Below are 21239 nucleotides of genomic sequence, written 5' to 3'. Positions count from 1 at the left end.
TGTGCGCTCGATATTAGAAATGTAATTTTATTCTGCTAAGATCCACTTAATGGGATGAAAACGGATCTAAAATTTCAGCTGTGTTCAGTCAAGTGTGTCATCATGTAGTATTATTTTATAATGTTATATGTTTTTCACTTTTACCTGATGAAAGCTGTCAGTCCAAATGATCCATGAGGATCCATGAGGAGGAGGTGCTTTTCTGGCTTGTTAAACCTATGTGCATATATGATATTGACTGGTATATACTTCTATCAGGATCTTTATTGGTTCAGAACTGTGGCTGGGCTCTCTTCATTGTTTAAGTGATTTAATTCCACAGAATCCCATTAGATTTCATTATCATTTGTGTTTTATTCGCTGGCTGTTGTGAAGGAGATGGAGTCAACAAGAAGATTAGATGCTGCTCTAATTGTGGTGTGGTTTACAGTGGGCCTGTTTGCCTGCATCGATCCGCTGCGAGAAATAATAATAAAATGGAAGTAAAGCGATGCAGGGAAGGAAGAGGAGGCAAGCGAGCAGGGCCTCGTTACTGAAGGAATGATGTATTGATCGCGTACGACAGGGTGCTGTGGACCGATCAATCCTGATGGGCAAGAGGAGCCTGTTAGGAGATTCTCCTGGGTCGTCAGGGTCACTCAGACAACAGGCAATGGGAGAGAAATTAACTCATCAAGGAAAAGGGGTAGATGAAAAGATGGATGGCTGCATGAATAATCAACAGAAAAACATGTTAGGATTATGTAGAAAATAATTTAGTGCAGTATCATCAGGTGAGAAGGTTGTTTGTGTGTAAATGTGTGATTGTGCATTGATGCCCATACAAATGAACCGTGTACTTTTGACCTATTCTTTACTGATGTGGAAAAACAAACACTCATGCAAATGAGAAGAGCCATGCTGTGTGTGGACATTTTGTCCTGCAAATTGTTTCTGTACATGCTAAGCAGCTGCCTGCTGTTTGACTCTTTTTTAAGTGATTCAAAGTAAGCTTGTCTAATGGAAAGAGGAACGCATTTTGTGGAAATAAAGGTAAATTACTCGAGCAAATAAGAAACCACTGTCGTAGGACAGGTGAATAATTTTAGATAATGAGGAAGAAATAAAGCAGAAAAAGGGAAACGAAAAAGAAGGTATAACAATGGTAAGAGAAACAGTATCATCTGTCTTCTCTGTCCAGCGTCAATCTAGGATGCCTTTCTCCTTTCCCCTTGAGTACACTATGCTTGGCCTTGCCCGAGCTAATTGATAGCCTATACATTAATTTAAGTCAGACATGAGTGGCTGCTATTAATGAAGGTGGAATTTGCTGGCCTGACAGTGAAGTGAGGGTTCACGGCAGAGTGATCTACAGCCTGAGGCACAGTCTAGAGGTAAATGCTGGAGTGGTGTAGAGTAGAGCAGGCATCACATTTCAAGAAGGCATTCACTGTGAACTCAGAATGAATCCATTTTCACAGTAAAATTACCTCTATAAATTGGTCTGGGACCCATTTTCAGTGTGTAGAGTAGAAATGCGAGCAGAGTTTTCCTCCTCAATTGCTTGGACAAAACTCATAGAGGATAATGATGAAGTGAGCAGGAGGGCTCACTCTACAATGGCAAACCAAAGATTAGGTCTGTTTGTGCTTTATCTGCTCAGATCGATGGGTGCGTCCACACTCGCAGCCCATTTCCATTTAGCCCCCTTAATTGCTGGCATTAATAGCACACACATTTACAAAGTATTGTCAGCCATGAAGTGATTATGGTAATCAGTAGATGATTTCAAAAAGGCAATTTTAAACTGCTATTTTTTTTTTCCCTCAAATGAGTTGATCGACTTCAATCATCTGAGTGCTCTAGGGAAGAGTGGCCTTGAATTATCTGTGTTAATGACAGGTTTTTAACTGTGAAGGGTGTTTGCACCAGGATGTGACAAAACAAATACAAATGTGTTATTTGTTTCAGCATGTTTGTCAGCAGCACAATGCTGAAGGGTCATGTTGATGTAAACCACGCAACAATTACCTGGCGAGATCAGACTCTGAGTAGAATGCTAAGTGCTAGTTGTCACCGTGGCACGGTGAGGTCAGGGGTCCCTTTCCTCAGCAGAGTGCTCACATGTCACCTTTCTGCTATTTAAACAGAGGCTCTTTGCTCCATCTGGTCTTATCGCCCTCCTTCTTTCCCCCTCCGATTTCTCCACCTCTCCACTCCTGCCCTCATATTTAATTCAGTAGCAGTCCAGGGAGCTGGGGCACTCTGTGTGTGTGGGTGGGTGACTTCTCAAAGGCTACGCTGGAGCAGGGACTGACCATTTTGGTCCCTTTCTTAATAGTAGCTATAATAGGAATGGTTTTCCCAGTGACCAAACCATCTTGGCTCATTAATGTAAGACACATCTTAGAAGTAGTAGACATTTTAAGCATCTTTTAGTGCATCCAATCAATAGGCGAGTTGTGCAGAGGTCCATGCTGGACGCAGAAGATGCTGTCATGCATGAGTGGAGATCCTAGCTCTTCAGTGAAAGGCCTCTTTTGGAAGATGCTTTCCTGTGGCTTGTTATGTTTCCCCCACATTCAGACATGCTGTATGAAACTACCTCTATCCCTCCTATCATGGATTCAGTTATTCAGTTATTCATGGCTTGAGGCTGAATAATGAAAGATGGTGGAAAAAACACTTCACTCTCTTTCTGCCTCTGCTTCTACCTCTCTCTCCCTCTGTCTCATTCTCTGTCTCTTGACTGGATTGCTACTTAGTTCTTGACTACTATTGAGCAGGGGCATCAGCATCAGTGAAGTCAATAATATTGGAAGAAAAGTAATTAAAATGACATTTAATATTCAATAATGTTAATGCAAATTGAAAATGATTCGCGAATCTATACCAATCAAATTGTCCAAATCAATGTCACACAGTCTTTTAAACAGACACATACATACAGGGCACACAAGCACACAAACTTACTCTTTGTGCTTTCCCACAGAATACAGAATCCAATAAGTTTTACACCATCTACCCATACAGTATGTTTGGTGAGAGCCTCAGCATCTTGACAGTGATCTGTGCCATCAAAGAGCCCAGAGTGATGCGGCACATGAATACAGAAGTAGCTCTTTTGACGGCTGCGGTGGAGCAGAGGCTTGCACAGCACGGCAGCTGCGATTGCCACCTCTCTGTTCTGCTCTTTTATGTGGCTGCGGGAGATGAAGGTGTTTGAAGACAAAGATAAGGCTGATGTTGTGACGCTGTCAGCCACCGCTTCATTCTTCAGCAATAGTCATTTGAAGGAAGAAATCCAGCTCTGAGACGTGCTGAGCAGAGATGGAGAAACAGCCATAATCTTTGTTTAATTACATGTGATACAGATGGAGGTGATTTTCTTACATCACCTGAGATCTCCCTGCGTGACTGTTTATGCTGAAAGTTACACACATACAACATGTGGTTCTTGTTGTGTAGTGGACCAGCGATTATTAGGTAAGGCTTTGTCTCTGTTTTTATGTATAGTGTTGTGAATTACACTGCCAAAACAAACAACATGATTTCACACTCATTTATCTTGATTAAGTCTCCTATGGAGAACACATCAATGCGAGTACGTGGTCACACACTCCTTTATTCTCCACATGGACCTGCTTGGCTGTGTGTGTCCAGCAGGGGGCAGACCACCAGACAGGCAACACCATCTTGTGGAAGCTGTTATCTGTATGTGTAGCTCTAACTGAGAGAACTGATAAAACCACACACACTAATTGGGTTTTACAGCAACCACAGTCTCACAGTGCTCCTTCATTACCCAGGGGACAGTGCGTCTGGTTGTTTCGGTGTTCAGACATACGGGGGGTTTACAGCATCAGTATGTGTGTGTATGTGAGTTTTATATGTGTGCCTGTATCAGAGATATGTGTGTCAACCACCCCCACTGATCTGAGAGTGCAGTGTCTGTGTGCTATCAGGGATTCCAGCAGAGGCAAGAAACAGCTCAAGTGGTGTCTGCAGCCACATTAAATGTCCACCCCGGCTACAGAAGTCCCCCCCTAATGGCTCCCCAACGTCCCGCTTTCTGAGGTTAGGCATGACGATTTCAGATGTAAGTGTATCACAGTGACCTTTCAAGGACCTGGAACTAATCAGAGAAATAAAAGTGTGCCTTCTGTCTTAAATGGCAAAAATAGTCACCTTTGATCCAAGCATTAGGAGAACCGTTTTCAGATTTAAACCGATATTAGGATGGTGGTTCAAGGTCTACGTTTACTGTGAAAAGTCTGTGCAATGACATCAGTATTACGTATGTACTGTGTATTTTAAGATACAAAATAAGATAGTTCAGTAACATTTTATCTGACTTGCCTGTAATTTCTTAATGACTTCTTAGGAAGAACTGTGTCATGTTTTACTAACTTAATTCTCAAAATGCTGTATGTTGAGTTGTACAGTTGACTAAAATACACCTCAAGTTATCCTCGCAATTAATTGGAATTAATTCATTGGGTATGCATTACCAATATTACCGATTCCCAGTGACTACTTCATGTCTAAAATTTGACTTGAAAATTTAAATCCCACTCTTGGTAGAGTAATAAAGCCTTGTTGCTTATTGTGTCCTTAATGTCCTTAATGTTCTCTGTAGAATGACACTTGATTTTATTGCCTCCCTTTTAGTAGACACATGCACACAGCTTCAGTATCAAACACTCATGAGCATCATTGACAGCAGACATGTGGCAGACCACAGCCATACTCACTCCACCCCCTTCCCACCTTCTATCTTTAGCAGTTCTGCCTCAGTAGTTCTAGCTCATTGAATTATTAGCTAATTGCCAGGTGGAATCAGTATTGATTGTGTGTTGCACAGCAGCTAGTGGTAACAATAGTATATAGCTGGTTGCAAACTGGATTTTCGTGCTGGGAGATATGAAAGCTGGGGACTGTAAAGATAAAGGACACTGCGTGGGTGGAAGTGGAAATGCTTTCCCATGCGCACACACACACACACACACACACACACACACACACACAGCTTAGATACAAACACACACACAGTGTCCTTTTTTTCGTGTTGTCTTTGCTGCAGAATCTGTGCCCTGGAGAGCTATGGGATCACTGTGCTGTGCGGCTGTTGAGCCACTGTCTTGTCCTTGCTATGTAGGTCATCGGTGCCCTCCAACGATATCTTATCCCATCTGCAGTGCAGTCAATACTGTTGACAGAACTCCACATAGCTTCGGATTAGAAGTTGCCTCATTAACTTTGCTCCTTTGCCTAAATGATTAACCTCAGATCTGAAGCCTACAGAGATGTATTGGACAAGTTTGTAGTACCAACACAGTATGAAACAGTACTGTTTAATCTGCCTTTTTGATGTGGTGCCTGAGAAAATTTAATGGGGGTGGGATAAACTAAGAGGAAAGAAATGGAGAGGTTTAAAAAAAAAAAAAAGGGAGGGCTGAGGGGCAAAGCGGGAATGGTTTAGACACAGTGCTCTGCACTGATCCTGAGCATGGCAGCCAGTGGTGTGTTTCAGATTGTTTTCCATTTGCATGATAATATGAGCATGGATTGACTCTCTCTCTCTCTCTCTCTCTCTCTTTCACACACACACACACAAACACACACACACACTAACCAGGGTTATTACATACAGACTGGCAGTTCCAGCATGCCAGATTACCTGAATAAGTATCCTGGGTTTTACTCCATGCCCTGAAATGAATGAAATTCCCCCCATTAGCACGCAGGTTACATAAGCCTGGTATACAGGTATATCCAGCTGCACTGAGGCAGTAAGCTGATTACAGATGGAACTAACACAATTACTCCTCTGTAATGTAATTAACACGAATTGGATTGCGAAATAAGCAACTGGACTGTCATGTGGATTCTCTCAAGATGCAGAGCTCTTCCACAGAATGACGCCAGAGAAGCTATAGCTTCAATAAATCATTTAAATGCTCTGCTAAGCTAGTTAGTGTCAAAGCATCTCAGCACACACCCTGAAGTCTTTCACATCAGATGTAAATACACAAACATGTGAATCAGCTATTACGTAAATCTTCTGTGTGCATTGCAAGTTTGTTGTCTTAAATTATTATTATTTTTTTTTTTTATCTGAGTAATGTAATGGACTGCATGTAAGCGTACCTTCAATTTACGAACAACATAGAGTGATCAGTTTGTTATTAGTGCTGTTGGTGCATTGCTCTGCCGTGTGCAGGGCAACTGCTTTCCATACAAACTGGCAGACTGCACAGCATAGCCACTTGAAGTTGTAATTTGTATGTGTATGAGTGTGGTACTTGGGTGAGCCTAATGTAGCAGTGATTTGCTGAGCAGGCAGCATCACTGCAACGATTTATTCCAAGTATTTAGATATTATGTGCAGCATTCAATCATGCTTCAGCAGACACACATAAAATATATAACACATCTCCAGGATGATAGTAGTGCTGGTTGTACTGAGGGGAATTTTCAGATGCACATTCTGACTAAATGGTGAGTGGCTCCTTCCCCCTCCGTCATAAACAGCTTACATATATACACTCTGGGATATGGAGATGGGGAAAAGAAATCCCTATCCATGGGTGAGGCTGTTGTAAAGGTCATCTCCGCATCCAGTTTAATTTTTGCTCTTCCTCAAGAGTTAAGATCTATAAAGTGATCAATAAATCTCTTTAAATGTCTCTGCATCTCGGCTGCATGTGATTTAACACCTGCCTTATCTGTTGCTTTCTTTCTGTTTGCCACACGGACAGACCTTAGCCTTCCTCTGCTCACAAATCTAACTGTATCAGCCCCTGCCCAAGCCACCCACACAGAAAATGACCAGACCTTTACATTTGATGGATATCAGAACTGGTTCAAAGTCCTCTGTAAGGTTCTGATCCAGAGCCACCGGATGATTCCTGGTATGGAAAATGTGTCACCTGTGATCTACAGTGGGGAACAAAGTGTCCTTAGGTGAGGGATTCTTCCTTTCAGGCAGTATTGATTGAGGGAAAGATGATCTGAGGAGGCCATTAGGAGGATTGAGGAGGGGGGAAGAGGCAAGGAAGGGCTGTGATGAACACCTCTCTAATCATTATGCCACGTACAACACTGCCTACAGCAACAGCCCCACATGCAGATTTACACACACACACACACACACACACACAGACACACACACAGGCTGTCGGACAGTAAAGTAGGATTAGCTTAGAATTTTCTGCAGTAGTGTGTGAGATTGCTATGCTATTCCGTTTGTTTAGATTCAAGTTTGTGCCCATTTGCTGCCGCCATGTTGTTGGGCTGGCTCTGCATCTGCACCAATACACACATGACTGCACACCACTGATGGGTGGGGCCCTGTCACAATGAGCACAAGGAGACACAGTACTGGCACACACACAAACACACATGAACATGCTGAATTTTTATGAAGTCTCCCAGTATCTTTGTGGTCCAGGCATGTAGATTGGTGTCTAGGGAGGATAGCTGAATACAGTAAACTGGGCTATCTACAGCTGTTGTGAATGCCTCCTTTCCTCCTTCTGCTTGTCCTGCAGTATGGTGTGGAGCACACTTGCACTTGGGGCTCATCAGGCCAAGCATGATAAAAGCTGCTCAACTCCAGCCGAGAGCTTAATTAAAACGGGGCTGCCATTGCAGAGTGACACCTTTTACAAGCTCCTAACGGCTCTCTGCCTGCCGTTACTGCCAATCCAATTACAGACCAAAACAATAAAATAGACACGGAAGGAGCTGCAGCAAATAGGATGGCATAAAGAAAAAGAGGGGGAAGCTATTAAAGATTATACGAAGATACGCACAGTGGACTGCGGAACTGGCCTGCATGGGTTTCATTTTCACCAGAGATGCCTGTGTAAGCGTGCCACGCCGGATAAACAGCTCAGCGTCTGTGTGTATGTTCACTTGTGTGTGTGTTTGTGTAGTGTCTGAGAGAATCCAGCCCTGTTCTCTCAGCCTGGACACAGTTCAGCAGCATCCAGGGGATTATCTTTCCCTGTGGAAGGTCACTGCCTCAATGTCATTAGGCCAGAGCCCACACAAACATACAGAAGATACACACTCCAACACACACATACACATACACATATAAACAGCATTTCAGAGATTTTGTTTGTCTTTTTTCAGGAAATCCAGGAAATTTCAATCCTAGTGACTTCTAACATTGTTCCACTCTGTGTCACAGCTGGACTTGTGACATCTGTTACACTTGAATAGCTACATGGGAAAACTATGGGGGGTTATACATATTAACTATAATGCTGCAGGTGAGAGAAGGAGGGTGAGGATGAAAAATAATGAGATATTAAGACACTGAGGTGTTCGAAGAGGAGAACGAGATGGCAGATTGGTATTTTGTTCTGTGTGTTTAGAAAATTAAGTTTTTAGTCACAAGGGGAACGTTCAGTGAGTATGCCTTTAATTTTCCCTTCTAAGACCTGTGGGTTCTCCCAGACATAATAAATATGAGGCTGAGGGCGGCATTAGAGTCCCGTTGTTTGGTAACTCATAACCAAAAAGTCAGAGTTAATGAGAGACCCATGCTTCTAACATTTTACATAGTGCTGATTCAAAGTGATGCGTCTTTGCCTGAGTCTCCCCAGACGTTTGAGGCCCAGAGACCATTAAAGTTGAATTTACATCCCAGACTATAAGGAAACCATGCCAACTTGTTTTTACTGAATTTTATTCTTGATGAGAATCAATATATCCGGTCATAGCAAGATGTAGAGGAAAGCAGTTTTTCCACATGCTAAAAAGAGCTTGCTTTTCCAAATGTTCCGAAGTACAGCACAAGATTGAGCTCTCAACATGCCTGCACATTCTCTGGCAGAGCACCATTACACTCGTAATTACAAACTCCTAGCATCTTCTTTACAATATGATCTGTCATTTTCAGACAGGACTGATGCAGTAGGGGACTAATTTCCCAGAGAGAAGACATTAACAGGAGACATTTGCCTGTCTGCCTGAGTGCTCTACACCCTCTCCTTTCCTTCCTCTCACTTTACTTCCTTTACCCTCTTCCTTTACTCGATGCAGAAGCAGACCCACCTGCTCTATCATGATGCCTCACTACCTCTGTCTGTGCTGTCTCTGTGCTGGAATTGGCAGGAAATCAATCCCACTCTCATCTACAACCCCCGCCCCCGCCCACCCAACCAACCCACCCACCCCGCCTTCCTCTCCTTCCTTCACGTCTTACTCCCCCTTCCGGCTGTAAAGTGTCCATTCTGCACTGAGCACAAGCATCAGCACAACATCATGCCTTATCTGAGCCGGCACAAAGACCCATGGGCACATTGTTCGTCAGTATCAGCCAGCTCCAGTTTCAGCACACTGCGTGCATTTGCCAAGCCCCCCCAACACATTCATGACCATAAACAAGACAACAGAATGAAAGCTGGACTGACCACCAGAATCATTTTGGGGCAAATGCGTCTTTAATTGTAGCCTGTTAATTACTGAGTGCTACGAGAATGGGAAAAGATAGAAGGAGGATACAGCACATCACTATTTATTATGCAAATGTATTCCATTTTAGAAACAATTAAGTGATTAGAAAGCTGTCGCTCTATTCTGTCTTTCTTCTCCTTGTCCTTACTTGTCTTTTTCTTTGCTTTTCAGCATATTACTGTAATGAAGCCATTACTTCTTCAAGTGAATTTTAATGAGTTTTTAACTAACATTTTAATGAGCTATACATTACCATAAAACATGGATTAGGCTAAATTGAATTGTGTGTGTGTGTGTGTGTCTGTGTGAATGTGTATGTATGTGTGTCTGTTGGTATTGTTAAAGGGTGTAAAGGAAAGAGGTTCATTAAGAGTTAATTATATTGTTTCTCAGGAGCAGTGCCACACATTTTTCCTGGATCGGCCAGCAGAATCGCCCACTGTGGTCTTACTGTCATTACTGTGCTGCCCAGGGGCTTGTTAGGCCAAATTAGGGTTGCAGTTTGAAAAACGAGCTTTGAACAGGGCTGCTGTTTAAATAAGGATGTTTGTTTAGGCTTATCTACTGAATCATAGGTGGAAGCACAGTATGCAGCATGAGTTTGATGGAATGTACTCCATTCATTTACAGTCAGCCCCATCTATTCAACACCTTTGTACTCCTCACCACCTCCTCAGTTTGACCTTGATCAGGCATCCTCTCGTCATCCCCTGTTGTGTTCTGTTATGCCTTGCCTCTTTTCTCTCAGCGTTCTCACAAGAGCACACATGCTCCGTCTCTTTTATTCCCTCCAAGGCTCTATTAAAGATGCACATTTCATAAGATATCACCACCTGTGATTTCTCCCCCCTATGATATCACTGCCAGCCATATGATTCTCTTTACCTTCACTCTTTTCCATATTTCCTGCATCTTATCTGTGAAAGTGACAGTGTTATTTACAATCCCTTAGCCCAGGATTTGCAGATAGGGAGAGTGGTGGTGGAGATCATATCAGGCTTGGCCATGGTCTATGGAGAATGATTGGTTGTGCATGTATATGGCTTCATCTGCAGAACCTCATCTGCAGTCAGTGCAGAGAGAGCACTGACAAGTCAGTGAAAGAAAGTGGGGAGGGCAAGACGCAACGCATGGGACAACTTTGTGGGATTGCAAAAAATATATATATATATATGAACTGAGAAGATGAAGAAAAAGAAAGGCAAAGAATGACCTCTGATGGCGGTGGGAGAGACTAAGACAGAGAGAGAGATGATGATGAGTTGTGATAATGATGAGAGTCTCTTCTCAGTTCTCAGAGGAGGCACAGCCTTAGGCTCCGCCAGACGGCCATATTTTTGCAGCTGTTTCTCTGGTCTGACCTGCAACCCCTCAGTGGAGGAATATAGGGGATATGTGTGATCCTACTGCTTGCCTGCCTGCTGAGGGGGTAATTTCTGCATCTGGATGGGGGGCAAAGGTTAGCTGTGGCCGGTGGGAGGGCAAATGAGGGAGTCAGAGTAGGAGAAAAGGCTTGCATCCAGACAAATGGAGCGCATCTCCTTTCACAGTGCAGTATTATATCGTGTGGCATTATCCTTCTCCTGCCCTCAGCGTCAACAGTAATACAAAACACCAATGACAGCACATAGAGTAGGTTTGGTATGTTTTGTCAAGTGACATATATATTGTCTCTCTTCTCTAAGGGTGGAATTGAAAATGGCAGTATTGTAATAGCACTCTGCCGGATGAAGCGCAAAAAGCTCTCGAATGAAATGATATTATGGCTTGGAGCTACCTCTCTACAGCTCTCCCTGTTTGTGTGTGTGTGTGTGTGTGTGTGTGTGTGTGTGTGTGTGTGTGTGTGTGTGTGTGTGTGTGTGTGTGTGTGTGTGTGTGTGTGTGTGTGTGTGTGTGTGTGTGTGTGTGTGCATGGTTTATTTTCTAATCAGAGTGTGGGTAGAAGGTGGTAGGTCTGGGTACCAAGTTATGGCCCCGGGCTTCTAGCTGTTGTAATCTCTCTCTGTGTTTCTTAGCCCCTGACCCAGGAGAATATTTATGAAAGCTTTTTCTGCAGTAAATAGGGAGGGAAAAATAATAACAGCCACAAACATCCACATTTGCAGTATTACAAATAGATACCTAGCCCTACAGCTTTTAAGAATGCCTCACAGTTCGTCAGGTTTGTGTGTGTGTGTGTTGAATGTCAAAGTGACGAGAATGTCAGAACTGAGGAGAAAAAAAATTGGATTTTAGACATCGGTCTGTGGTGTTGTGGCAGCGAGTGCAACCTTTGTGAACCAAAGCTGGGAACGCTCCTGTAGGTGACTGTGTTTGTCAGCACTTATCTCAGTATGCTGGCTGGAAGCTTCAGTCAAGGCTCCCCACTAATCTTACCGACAAGCAGTGTCACCCTCCACTGAGTAATATCTTGGGTGGGAGAAGAGGGCGCACTGTACAAAATATCTCCTCTCATCCTGTCCTTGCCCTGCCATCCCTGCGCTATGAGGCCGGGCCTTTGTACTGTCATGTATCTATGTCCGGCTGATTTTTTACATGCTGAGTCTATCTTAGGTTAGAACACACACACACGTAGACCTCCCTAATGGTTGCTGGCACAGGCCCCCCCTGCCAATGTAGGGCAATCTGGTTTACAAAGTAACTGTGTGGGTGTCTACTTTGTGTTTTTATTTTGGCAAAGACTTCTACTTTCAACCCCGTGGCTGTTTCACAGTGCAAGTTGCAACCTGAATCCTTCCCCTTTAAGTTCAAGGTGTTGAAACAGTGCCAGCTGAAGGAGCTGCAAATTTGCCATGCTTTGCCCCCTGCCTGCTGCTCCTTCATTCAAATCAGCCCACTCCTCTGATATTTGGGGAAATAAATAAATAAATAAAATATGCGAGGCAAAGGCAGATTAATATTTTTCAGATATGGGTTCTTTTTAGCCTGCAGCCGGATTGACAGATGTAGCACTTGCCAACAGAGAGGTGTAAATGTAAAAATATATAAATATTAATAAGCAAGTTAGCAAGGCGGCAGAGTTTGGGGCCTGCTGGAACTCCATGGGAGGTAAGATGTTTTCCGTGGAAGAAGAGTAGAGAGTTTCAGGGGGATAGAAAGGCAATTACCTTACGTCTGTCGGATGATTCGTGCCTGAATGCCTACAGGGTCTCAGAGTTGGAGCCAGAGTTCAGTTTCTGACAGCAAATACACAGACCCATGAAACGATACACTCATATAAAATCCACCTCACATGGCTTAACAGAGACAACAGCCATGTTATGATTGTAATATGGAAGTGAAAATATTCACTTTCCTTATGATCCCTCACATACTGTAGTTTAGCTCATGGAGGTGCCTGCAGGCAACCATGCAAGACACACATGCTCATACTGTAATTGTGCAACGCAGACCTTACACTGAGGGGATGAATATTTGAGTTGTGTGTTTTATCCGTAGGAGGTTGACCTTGATGCCTGTGGCCTTGTAGTTAGGATTAGATAGTGTACTAAAGTGTATTTGGATTTGCCCCTCCCCTCATTTACTTAGCAAATGTATCTGTTCAGAGTCTTCGTATTAGCAAGCCCTGAACCAACACACAGGGCATAATCCCTTGACCCGTGTTGTTTGTCATCATCTGTTTGTTTGCATGTAGCTGCTTGTTTATCCTGTCCTCAACAAGTGTGTGTATGTTGCATTTTATCTGCTGTGGTGTGTGGCAACTCATGTTTTTTTTTTTTTTTTTTTTTTGTTTCTACTATTTGTGTATTTATTTAGACTGCAGTGTAGGGGTGCATTTACTGTGACGTACTGTGTAGTATTAGATTAGATTAGACAGCATGGCACAAGCACCGTAATGATGCACCTAACCAGTGTTTCTTTTGTCACTGTTCTGTTTCAAAGGAAATTGATTCTGACAAAATCCCATGGGTGCTATCAGCAATGAATGGAAAGGAGCAATTAAATCCAATGTGATCTTGAAAACAACAGGCAGTGTATGGTCCAAACCAGGCTATGATTTTAAACAGCAGGACCTCTGTTTGTAATGCAAATACTGAGAGCCCAGTGGTGGTGGCTGTTATGCCCACCCAGGCCAGGGGGTCTGCCACTCTGGAGCTGGCTAATTACCTTAGCTCTTTAGATTAGAGGGCAGCCCTGCATGGGAGAGAGAAAACCTCCACTTCTACCTCTTCTATATTCTCTCCTATCACTCCTGTGTAAAGGTTTCATTTGAATTCATGTCACACAAAAGTCCCACTCCGTACCCATGTGCATCCCCAGGATAATTGGGTTGAAAGCTTCCTCCATTCCTTCGCCCTGCTTCCCCTTGGTCTAAATAAATAAATAAGAAGACAATGGCTGCTCTGCTTTCTGTAGAGAGGGTAAGAAGAGTGAATGAAGAGATGAGAGAAGCCTGGAGCGCAGGGACCAGTTATCCCCTCTTATAATCCCGGCCCTCCCTGCCATTGTCCCCTGTGCATGTGGAATTTACATAAGGACCTGTGGTGCTGCCCTTAATTTAGCCCTCCTCAAGCATCTTCAAACATTCTCCAACAAGCTCAGTCCTTTTATCCATCAGAGAAATCACATGTCCTTTGCTGCTGCATGGACGGACACAGTGCTAAAGCTGAAATTCCTAAAGTGTTTCTCCATGGATTAGATTTATTGTAGATCAAATGGAGAGTGATCTGTTTGAGCACACACAGCAGGAGAGTCAGAGTGACCCCCAGTTTTTTTTCCCTTTAAACCTTTTTTTGATTGTATTAGGTATTTTTTTATGTTCACTCATTGGTATGGAAGTTGTATCCTGCTGTTAATACACCATTAACTGAGAGTTTAATTTCTTACAGTTAGTTATGTTTGTGTATTTTTGTGCTTTCACATTTACATTTCTGTGTTCATAGGTTTGTTTTCGTGTGTGACATCAGCTTTTGTTGTTTGATAATGAGCTGGTTTTGTGTGTCTCACTGAGCACTGTGCAGGCTGAGAGGCTATCTCTGTGATGAAAGGCCTACCTGAGGGTGATTAGATACAGGGCCTCAGTTGTTCCTCAGACCACCCACTGTTTTTTTTTTGTGTGCGTTAGCACATATCTGGTTGTGTGTAAGTGCAAGTGTGTGTACATGCTAGCAAAGTGAAGCGGTGTTGCACCCCTGTGAGCTCTCACATGTGAATGACACCAGGCTTCAGGGCATTCTGCCTCTGTTTGTTCTACTACCTCCACAGGGACCTCCATTAGCTCCAATTAGCTTTCACTTGTGCTTGCCTAGTCAGATGAAGCTGCACATCCCATTTAAATAGCCACAATGAATGCTGCATGCATTCACGCTGTGTTTTACAGAGAGCTTAATACATACAAAGAAATCTGAAAAATAGTGAACTTGAATATTTTGTACGACACAACCGTACTCTTCCTGATCCATTTCCTTCTGTTTTCCCACAGTGCTGCGAGATGACTTCAGACAAAACCCCACAGACGTGGTGGTGGCAGCAGGAGAGCCAGCAATCCTTGAGTGTGTTCCTCCCAGAGGCCATCCTGAACCCACCATCTACTGGAAGAAAGACAAAGTGCGAATTGATGACAAGGATGACAGGATCACTGTAAGTATCGTTGCCAACTGTTTTAATAACCGGACTGAATAGGAAGGATTTCGGTGTGATGAAGAGAAAAAGAGAAGAAATTTGTGAGACAGTGGGAAAAAATCAAAATGTAGTATGTGTGTATTTAAGGGAAATTGTTTTGTTTTGTTTTTTTTTAGATTCGAGGAGGAAAACTAATGATCTCTAACACAAAAAAGAGTGACGCTGGCATGTACATCTGTGTGGGCACCAACATGGTTGGAGAAAGAGACAGCGAGACTGCACAAGTCACAGTGTTTGGTAAGTTTTATTTCTCCAGTTCTCCTGAAACTTCCTCTTCAGTGATGCAACAGTACATACGTCAAGCTCAAAAGTAGGGACACTTTCAGGGGAAGCGTTGTCACTGTTGACTTTTAATCCTCGATTATCATTACATACAATATGGAGCACATGTACTGTACGTCATATTTGATATTTAGCCATTAAGCTGTCAAGAGGTTACAGAGAGTGAGAATGAAGTATAATGAATAGGTTAGTTGAAAGAAACCTCAGTTCCTATATTGTCAGAGGAGCCATTTATGAGTTCAGTCAGTGCCTCAGTTCTATTGTTATATTTTTTTGACCATGTAATGATCATGGGAAAACAAAAATCACAAGTGATTGCAGTATGCTAATGAACAGAATACAATTTATTAGACATTATTATTAGAGAGTTATTAAATAGGGGATCGTTCCGTATGAAGACTTAAGAATGAAGAATTCTATGTGGAATAATACACTTACTGTATATTCAAAGTGACATACTGAAAAGATCTATCTTTTTTCTCTGTGCCAGAACGACCAACCTTCCTCCGGAGGCCCATCAACCAGGTGGTCCTGGAAGACGAGGCAGTGGAGTTTCGCTGCCAGGTACAAGGAGACCCCCAACCCAATGTACGCTGGAGGAAAGATGATAGTGACGTTCCTCGTGGGAGGTAAGCACGTGTACAGGAATATTTTAGAAAAGGCGCTATTTCAAGTTTCTTAAGATAGTGAAAATATAATTTCCACTCTTTCCTCTGTTATAGTAAATGAGCTGCCAGTTTGGAGTGTGTGTTCTTCTTTGCATACCCATGTGTGTGTGTGTTTGTGTGTGTAGTGCTGATGTGGCAGGCTGCACTTAATGCAGAGGACCTGTGGAGGCATTGATGTCAATCTGAGTGACTGTTTCAATCTAATGATAACTCACACTGCCAGCTCTCACCTGGCTTTGCTGCCAGGGGGGCAATAAATAGCCCTATTAGACTATACACAGTGCACATTACACATTCTGGGTAAAATGACTCCACCCTTGGGTGCCTCAGAAAACAACTCCCACAGCCATAACAGGGGTAGACAATGTCTCATGTCAAGGAAGGGCTCTGCATGAAGACAAACAGATACTGACCTAGACAATTAAAACTGAGTGACAGGTAGGTGAGCAGGTTGAAAGGTAGACACTAAGAGGAGCAGAAAAAAGAGACAGAGACAGGTAGAATGACAGGAGGTACGAAGAGACAGAGTAAAGCAGCTGACGTGACCCTCAGGTGTCTGTGTACAGGTGCAGCTGTTCCTGTGAAATCTTGGCACAGGCACCTCACAAACCTGGGAGATAATCACTCCCTCTCTCACACATTTAACCCCATTCAGACTGTGTACCCTCGCTGACATGACACACGCATTCACTCATGCTTGCAAAAACAGAGACTGATGTAAGACAAAGCAATGAAAGTCTGTAATTTACAGACACAGTCTAGCACCATTGCAAGCTATAGTCTGTCTGACTTCCTGTGAAAAGCCACTGATGATATGGTGATACTGTTCTTGTTGGGTCCTGTGTGTCAGCCTGTTGCTTCACCATGAGTCACTAGACTCACAGTCAACAGCAGTGTCATTGTCAGGAGTGGACTTCAAAGAGACCAGCGCTCTGTCCCCAGCCAGCAGGCCAGTCACACACTGCTTGGATCACCTCATAAAGCATACACTCAGCGGACCTGACATCTCTCAAGGCTAGCTGCGGAGCTGAGCGTGGGCGGGTTGTTTGTGTCTGATAAGGATTTGGTTCACTGGGCAGTGGGACATGAGCACTGTGCCAAAGCAAACACATACAAGTATTTCTACTCATGTCTTTGATAAGGAGTTCATTTTGTACACTAATTAACAGATTTATAATGGAGTAGGATGAGTGTCATGTGCCTGCGTCCTTGCTAACTGTATCATCCCTTTGAAGTTTAGGCCTTATTTGAATATGGAAGAAGAACTGAACACATAAAAAGATACTGCCAAAATTATTAAACGATAAATATCGCAGTGTTTCTAATTACATTGGGAGAACTTTTGTTTTTCCTCGCTGTATTTAATTCTCCAGTTTTGCTTTGAAGCAGAAAGCAAGCATGAAGCCTGCGATATTCTAATTCTGACATTTTCTGCTGCCTTTGTTGCGTGCCAAAAAGAAAACTCCTCATATTGTTAAGTGACGATCTGTTCCCGCTTTCTCTACTTCTTATCCTCGCTTAATAAACATCAAATATGGCTTCCATCTGACTGTCAGAGGAATTGTTTAAAATCCCACGCAAGAATAGTTTCCAGTCTGAAAACTGGTAAGTGCTCTGAAGAAGAAGAAATAAAAACAGCCACTGTAGAAGTTCTTTGTGACATTACACCGTGGGGCCTCTGTAGCTGTATCAGTAGTGGTCTTCTCCATAGGAATGAAAGATGACTAAAGATCAAGCACCTCTATATGCAGTAGGGGGTGGTCTTTGTTTGCTCTTTATCCGAAAAGGTTACACTGCCCTTATTACTATGATAATCTGTAGAAAGAGAGATACTTAGTAGGGCCATCCCTTCTTTACCATCAAATTGTTTCAACTTGCCTTTGCTGGTCCCTTTACACGCATTTCGCATGCCTGTGTCTTTCTGTCTGTGTTTGCGTGTGTGCAACTTTTATACTAGGAAGAAGAGAAATGGAGCCTCAGCTGAGTAAACAGGTCTTTAATATGCTCAGTGGCTCCAGTAGCCTCCCAGGCAAACACACACACACACACACTGGCACATAGACATAAAGCATGCCAGGATGGCGCTAGCTTCGGTCTCTGTGGGATAGAACAGGAGATAGAGACAGCACAAGAATGGTTTCAATTAGAGGACGAAGACAACAGTGCTGCTCTTTTACCTCACTGTGGTTGTTTTACTGTGTTTGTAAAATTCTAATTACCCAACAAGCTTATCTACTCGAGGACATTCGTCAACATGCTTTGGTACTACAGAGTAATAAAGTAGGTCAATTCCATTTTTTCACTATACATTGTGATGAGAAACCCATAGAGATGTCCCTGGGAAACCATTAAAATTACAGTCTAGCACATGTCAAAGTATCTACCTAGAACCTGTAAATTAAAATGTCAAGGAACAACAGGTGTACTTTTACTACAGGCAGATTAATTATGATTGGGAATTTAGATATTTCTCTGTGTTAAAGAAACACTGACACTGGCTCCTGACTGTATTCTAAATTAGAAAATATTTAGGTTAAGTTGTGTACAGGAGTTGTTTAAAGCATTCAAGTCATTCATATTTTCTTTTTGCAAGGTATGGAGCACAGCACAATTAATGACTTGGTACTTAACCTTAAATCTTATTTGTTGTACACATTTTGGACAGATTTCCCAGAAAATTCACATAAGCCTGGTACGGACAGGATTAATATTCCAGGGGGACGGGATGATAGTAAAACTCATCTTTCTGGACTGTATTTCACTCGCCAAATTACAGGACCCATTTTTTTTTCAAGAGACAAAATTTTCAAGTTCACATTATCATTGTTTTTAAAATTATTATTAATATACCTGTTATCCATTTATCACATGGTTCTTTTTGGATTCCTATTATATGCTTAAAGTAAGGAGAGAGCTGGAGTCTGTGAGGTGATAGTGTTAAATACATGTAGTCCACCACACATGAAATTAAAGCAGACTAGCCAAGACAGAATAATTACCTGTATCTGAAATTAGATCAGCCCATTTTTGGAGCTTGTGGGTTCTTACTCTTGTAAAAGCTTTTCTTTTTTTCTTCATCTTGTGGGCTCCCAAATAGAACTGCATGTTGTTGCCATCAGGTCACAAAAACCTTTTCACCTTCCTCCATTGTCACACAGAACTCTAAACCTTGTGCTGAACTAATGGAATACAATACAAGGTGACAAGACCTAAATTATGAGAGGAACGGTAAGTGTTCTGAAAAAACAATTGGTAATTGGGGTTTTAATTATTAGCAGGGTTGGTGGGGAAAAAAATCACATATATGCGCTCCAGGCAGGATTAAAATCACTGACCAGCACATGTAATATTAAAATCACCCAACCTCCCCTGGAGAAATAAATCCAGCAGGAAAGGGGTTCACTCTTTTTACCAATATACATACGATTAGATTCAGATGGTGGAGTAGTGTGCCTTCCCTAGGGAAAATCTTTGGCATGTGTCTCCAAGCAGCTGAATAGCAGCATGGTTCTCAACATACTGTGAAGACTCTGATAGACTTAGACTACATATTTTCTTTCGATAATGTGGCTAAAATTAATATCGACCATATTTTTCCGGTTGGTTTTGCTTGCTCAATTCTTACCAAATTTCTTATTTGATAAAGTGTCTTAATTTGGATCAATATCAGTATCAGATCAATATCCATCTGTCAAGCATCTCTTGCAGAATCTTGGGGAAAGCACACAATAGCTGCTCCTACATCAGAGAGCCAGGATAGGAGAGCTTTGTCTCCAAATGGAGGAGATTCTGACGTAGTCTGTGAATTCCAGTGAAAAGACTGTAGGCAGTGTGTGTTATCTCTCACTGCCTACCAGCTCAGTGTGTGACACAAGTCTTTCCCCATTTGGTTTCCTTCTCCCTCCTCATTCGCTTTGGACCCTTGTGCCCTCTCCTGTGCGTTATCAGAGCCCTTTGGTCTTGCAGTCCATCTGTATTCTGCCCCCATGTCCCTGCTGACCTCTCCAGCGCCACCCCTGCAACATTCAGCAGAAAAGCTTCTCTTTCTGACTGAATCCTTTCATGGTGTGTGTGGGTTTGTGTATGATAGAGGTGTGTGGGTCATTCTGTTTGAGAGAGCTGTGAAAGCTAGTGTGACAGGAGCGCCTTTGTTATGCTGACCATCCAGTTTCTGTGATTTCTCACCTCCGCAACTCAGCAGAATGAAAAGGCGGCAGGCTATGGTTCCTGTCTCCATTACTTCCCTTGATATATAAGTGGATACATCTGGTATTTATGAGAGTGCATGTGTAAGGGGTTTGGTGAGACAAACCGGCATTATCTTCAAGGTTTACTGACACCGATTGTGTCAATAACAATACACACACACACATATACACATATGCATATACATATATAGTTAGTTATGACTATCTCAGTGCTTTTGGTGTTTGTCCATCCTTTGTTCTTCACACAAATGCACTGAGCAAGAATGTGTGCTTTCCTGCTTTCCAAGCATCAGTCAGTGAGCTGTACTTTGCTGTTTCTTTTTTTCCTGCTCTGTCTCCAGAATTTTCCAGCGCAACCATTCCATCTGCTCCAAACCACTTTGACTAAGTAAAGACTGCACTGCTGCCAGTCTTGCTTGGTGATGAGTAGAAGTAACTCTTTTAAAGACAAATTTAGGATCAATCCGCTCTCCACAAACCCCCAGCCTAGCCACAGGGTTGAAATCTTGCCAAACTGATCTTTGATTAATTCAGGCTAAGGTGATGCATGTCAAGAGGGAAGGCCGTGACCCTGCTAAGCCATGAGAGGTGCCAAGAATGAGTGGAGCTCTGGCTAAGGGCCTTACAGAGGGAAGATGAGAAGCAATAGCGGTTAATTGATTCCCTCTCATGGGTGACAAGGCCTGGACAGGTAGACTCCGGCTCCTTTGATCAGGATGAGGCAAAGGAGTCAGATGGTGTAAAACTGGATCAGACTGTCAGAACTAAATGGAGCAGAAAGGGAACTTTGTGTCAGAGCAGTCAGGCCAGAGACCAGGCTGTATCTTGAGTCTGACTCAGAGTTGGCGCACAACCGTCTGACTGCTGTGGCTCCCATTCACATGTACACAGAGGCAGATAAGATCCTCTCGGGTTTAGTCATTTTGTGGATAAGTGTAGACACACACAGCCAAGAGATAAGATTCTCTTAATGTGAGTGAATTGGCACAAGTCTGAGAGTGGAACACGG

General features: G+C 42.8%; 1 protein-coding gene across 1 annotated transcript in view; it reads left to right on the top strand.

Moving 5' to 3' along the window:
• robo2 (roundabout, axon guidance receptor, homolog 2 (Drosophila)) overlaps positions 1 to 21239 on the top strand; it is a 157378-nt gene that overhangs the window by 84453 nt on the left and 51686 nt on the right. Inside the window, exons 3-5 of the mRNA XM_041046277.1 lie at positions 14873 to 15030; positions 15189 to 15309; positions 15845 to 15983. Of these exons, the coding sequence (XP_040902211.1) occupies positions 14873 to 15030; positions 15189 to 15309; positions 15845 to 15983 (418 nt within the window). The remainder of the gene's footprint in view (positions 1 to 14872; positions 15031 to 15188; positions 15310 to 15844; positions 15984 to 21239) is intronic.

This window comes from Toxotes jaculatrix, chromosome 9 (genome assembly GCF_017976425.1).
Source record: "Toxotes jaculatrix isolate fToxJac2 chromosome 9, fToxJac2.pri, whole genome shotgun sequence".
Classification (NCBI taxonomy): domain Eukaryota; kingdom Metazoa; phylum Chordata; class Actinopteri; family Toxotidae; genus Toxotes; species Toxotes jaculatrix.
Note: the sequence above shows the minus strand (reverse complement) of the source record. Positions and strands in the feature narration are given on the sequence as shown.